General features: G+C 51.1%; 1 protein-coding gene across 1 annotated transcript in view; it reads right to left on the bottom strand.

Annotated features, from left to right (window-relative positions):
• The window catches only part of nfatc1 (nuclear factor of activated T cells 1), a 41,518-nt gene that overhangs the window by 33,623 nt on the left and 3,535 nt on the right, over positions 1–4,360 (bottom strand). Inside the window, exons 2-3 of the mRNA XM_037693352.1 lie at positions 2,427–3,459; positions 2,171–2,330 (exon numbers count right to left, since the gene is read on the bottom strand). Of these exons, the coding sequence (XP_037549280.1) occupies positions 2,171–2,330; positions 2,427–3,459 (1,193 nt within the window). The remainder of the gene's footprint in view (positions 1–2,170; positions 2,331–2,426; positions 3,460–4,360) is intronic.

The following is a 4,360-nucleotide window of genomic DNA, read 5'->3' as shown; positions in this document are numbered from 1 at the left end:
TGTGGTTCTGTGTGGTTCTGTGTGGTTCTGTGTGGTTCTGTGTGGTTGGAGCAGCAGCTGGCAGACACAGAGAACGGTTTGGGTCTGACAAGAACACGCTGCGTGCCTCAGCCTCCACGGAGGTGAACCCAGAGCCCGTCATTAAATGGTTAGCACCTTCTGAGGAACACGAGCTGAGCCAGACGTCTGGACGCGGGTCGCTCTCCAGATGTTCGGTTCCAGCGCCGCTCCCAAACCTGAACACACCTCCTCAGACAGCACCGACCCAAAAACGAAACCTCACTGAGGCAGAAACGTCTCCTTCAGGGAAAGTATCCACGTTGTTCCAGCGTGCTTGTCTGACTTCAGCTGGATGCTCTTATTGTGAAGTTTAACACAGCTGGATGCTCTTATTGTGAAGTTTAACACATCTGTAGATGTCTTTCTAAATCTTCCTTAAAGTAGAACGTTGTGTTGCAGAACAGTCCATGAGACATAGACCCGGTTCACGTAACAGGACCAGAATCCACATTCGCTGCAACCGTTTCTGTTCCTCACCACCAGGTGAGAGTCGGACTTTACCGCCGGTTCTGAACCCGTCACTGAACGCCGACAAAGCGGCCAGAACCTGGGCTCCAGCCTGCAGTGCTGATAACGGTGGAAAGTGGAAACGATCCACTGATCGTTCACACCTGTATGTGGTTTCTGAGATACTTTTCTTTTAGGCTGAAAAATGCTAAACTGGACCATTGTTAGCTAGCCATTAGCCTAGCTTGGAGAGAGACCTCAGACTCCGAGCTCCATGATGGACATCTCCTCTGACCAGGTCCAACCTATTGGTGCTACCTGACAGAACAGCACTTCATAAATCACTACGCTGAGTAAGAGAAAAGTGCGGTAGGTCGTGGGAGATCACTGAACCTTGGCTTCTCACGGTGACGGCAGTAGGTGGGGCTCCTGGAAGGTGTACCCATGACACCATGTTTGCTTCCAAACTCGGATCCAGTCAGGTTCTGTTAGGTTGTGAAGAGCAGAATGAAGTTTGTCTAAAAGGAAGGAGAACACAAAGCAAAGAGATCCTTCTTCCGAGGTTCAGTAAATGCATCGTGATGGAAAGGTAAAGCTGGGTAGAAATAAAGACGGGGAGGGGTGGAACGGACCACTTCAGACCAAACACCTGGAGCCCTGCTTGACTCTGGCTGGTGGACCAGTGTGGGTTCTGTTGGAGTTTGGACCTGAGCTCTTAACTGATGTTCTGTTCTTGGTGTTAAACTTCCTGTTTAGTTAACGGCTGTTTAAAACCCTGAGGAGGAGCACACCTCGGTGAACGAGACGCAGACTCCTGCAGACTTATTTTCACGAGAGGAAACCGGGTCTGGAGCGCCGAGCGACGGCGTCCTCACTTTCAGACCTTCTGTTTACTCAGAGCCTGAGGTAATGTTTGGGGGGACCAGATGGGTTTATAACAAAAACATCTGCAGACGTCCACGTTTCACTGCGGTCGCAGCTCATGACTCAGCTCCTGCCGGCTCTCCAGCTGGACGTAATGGAAACGTCTGAGTCACCGGGTCTGGACAGGAGCGGAGCGGGCCGGATAACAGCACACCTATGGCAGTCCGTTCAGAAGTGCGACAGCTCTGAACACCGTCAGCAGAACAAACAGGGTGGAGACATGAAGAAGTCGAGCGCTGGAGAGAAACTGAGCCTGATGGATGCACCAGGTGCAGGTCTGGTTTCATGGTTCCCAACACCAGGTCTGGATCTATGAGGACTGGACCAGACTGGACCAGTCTGGACCGTTTCACTGAAAAATCCTTGTACGAAACAAAAACACAATTCCTGAAAACCAAATAAAAAATAAAAACAAACATTTCTGCAGAACTTTTGAAGCGGACCCAAAGCTCCAAACTAACTTTGTACAAAGATGTTCCAGCTGCTGCCGGTGGCTCAGTGTGGTCACCATGGTAACCACTCACTTGTGCCTGTCGCTCCCTGACTGACAAATTTAAAGAGAGAGAAACAAAAACATGAACTGAAAAGTAAGCCTCAGTCAAAAACAAGTTATAACAAGTTAAAACGAGTTAGACGGAGAACATGAGCTAAAATTTCCAATTAGCACAACAGCAGCTAAACACCAAAAGCAGCAGAAAGTAAAATGGCACCCTTGATAAGATCCAGGTAGCCGTTTTACCTGGACGACCGGGTGTCCTCCTGCCAGCGCCTTCACTGCCCCCCGGCTGCCCTCCGTCTCATAGTGGGCCCGGTGGTGGGACTTGGGTTGGACTTCGATCTGCAGGCTGTACGGACCCAAGCTGGACGGCAGCTGCCAGTCCAGAGCCGGCAGAGCCGGGCTGTGGGAAGTGAAAACATGGCCGACGCGTCAGTCTAACATGAACTGAGGGCTTCAGAAGCACCAGGTTCTACCAAACCTTGTAGAAGGTCCTCACCTGATGTGGGGTTTAGGTTTGGACCAGGAGTACGGGGGCTGTGGAACATCCAGGAAGCCCCCACAGAAACCCTCCTTCTTGAGGGTCAGTCGGTTCGCAGAGACCTCATCCTGACAGAGGTCCCTCAGGCTCAGGTCCTCGCCTCTGGGCTCCACCTTCAGGCTCACCGTGGGGCTGTGGTCCAGGCTCGTCTTCCTGGCCTTTATGGGGATCCCGTCTCCCAGGTCCCCGTCTGTGGTCAGGGCGTTGATGGCTGCCAGGATGGCGGAGTTGGTGTACTGGTTGGTGTTGGGCAGCCAGCTCTCCTCCGTCACGCTGAGGCGGGGGGAGGTCTGAGGGGACGGGCCAGGGGAGTGGGTGGGGGAGTACAGGAAGCTCTTGTGCGACCCTTCGCTGCCGTTGAAGCTGTACTTCCTCTTGGCTCCACAGGGGGAGCTGGGCCTGGAGCCGCGGGGCCCCATCCAGGTGTCGTCCGTGACGCTCGCACGAGGGGAGGTGGAGGGGGAGTGACGAGGGGAGCCACCGGAGGCTCCGCCCTCACCTGGCAGGGCGAGGGTGGAACCTTTGGGGGACAGAGAGGGGGACTGCCAGGGGGAGTTCTGGGGCGAGTTGTCGTAGTTGTAGGAGAAGCCGGACTCGTAGGAAGCGTCGGAGAGGCCGCTGCGTGACGACACGCTGCTGGCCGGACTCAGGCAGCTCGGGTCGCGGTAACCATCGGCGCTGGGGAGGGTCAGGGTCATGATGGAGTTGACTCGCTTGGCAACGGGGAGGCTGCTCCCCTCCACCTCCTCCTCGGGGAACTGACTGTAGGCCGTGATTTCTATGCGAGGGCTCTCCAGGGTCGGGGCCCCGTTCGGGCGGACCCCAGAGTAGAAGCCGGTGGTCCTCAGCTCTTCTGGGGAGTCGAAGCCCTGAGGCTCGGCGACCGAGACGGATATGGAGGGACCGGACTGGAGGCTGTGGTACTGAGAGGGGAGGCAGGGGCTCCCCAGGGGGAGGGACAGACTGATGTTTGGCGTGAAGCCATACGCATCTGAAAGGCAAAGAGAGGGAGCTTGTTACCACGACGACAAAAAAAGCTTCACTCCCTGAGGAGACTGAAGCTGAGTCGAGTCTGAGGCAGAAAATTCAGCTTCGGCTGCAACTGGAACAAACATACAGCTGCTTCTAGCTACTACCCATCTTTCTATTTTCAGGTTAAGATTTGGTTGCTTTTTAGTATTATTTAGCTTTTTAACTAAACTTTAGCTATGTTAAGCAGTTAACTATATATTTTTTATTGCTTTAGCTTTTCATTAGCTTATTGCTACTTTTCTTTTGGTGCTTATAGCTTGTAGCTTATAGCTAACCCTTTGCTGCTTTTAGCAAACAGTTCATTATTGCAAGCTTTTAGCTATGCTTTTATTGCTTTAGCTTTTAGTTAACTGTTGCAATTTTTTGCCATTCTTTTGCTGCTTATAGCCTTTAGCCACCCTTTGCTGCTTTTAGCAAGTGTTGTCTTACTTTTAGCTTTTAGCTAGCTTTTTACTAATTTTAGCTTCTAGCTACTGTTCTGCAACTTTCAGATTAGAGATAGCCTTTTGTTACTTAAAACTTTTGGTTAATTTTTGCTAGTTAACTATTTGATGCTTTTTGTTTATTTGCTAGCATGTTGCTAGTTTTAACTTTTAGCTAGTGTTCTGCATCTTTTGGGTTTAACAACTAATTTTAGTTTACTAATTTCAGTAAGTTTTAGCTGTCATTCAGTTCTCTGTTTCAACAGAAAATATAATTTATTTTGTTTGTAAGCCTTTTTTGAGGACCACAACTTTAAATACAGTGAGCGAGTTATCTGTATATATTTTTTAATAAAAAGAGGGCGTGTCTGAACGCAGGCCACATGTTGGGTCGTGTCTGGCCCGCAGGTCACATGTTGGGTCGTGTCTGGCCCGCGG

The sequence above is a fragment of the Nematolebias whitei genome, chromosome 19 (genome assembly GCF_014905685.2).
Source record: "Nematolebias whitei isolate Nwh7 chromosome 19, NemWhi1, whole genome shotgun sequence".
Taxonomy (NCBI): Eukaryota; Metazoa; Chordata; class Actinopteri; order Cyprinodontiformes; family Rivulidae; genus Nematolebias; species Nematolebias whitei.
Note: the sequence above shows the minus strand (reverse complement) of the source record. Positions and strands in the feature narration are given on the sequence as shown.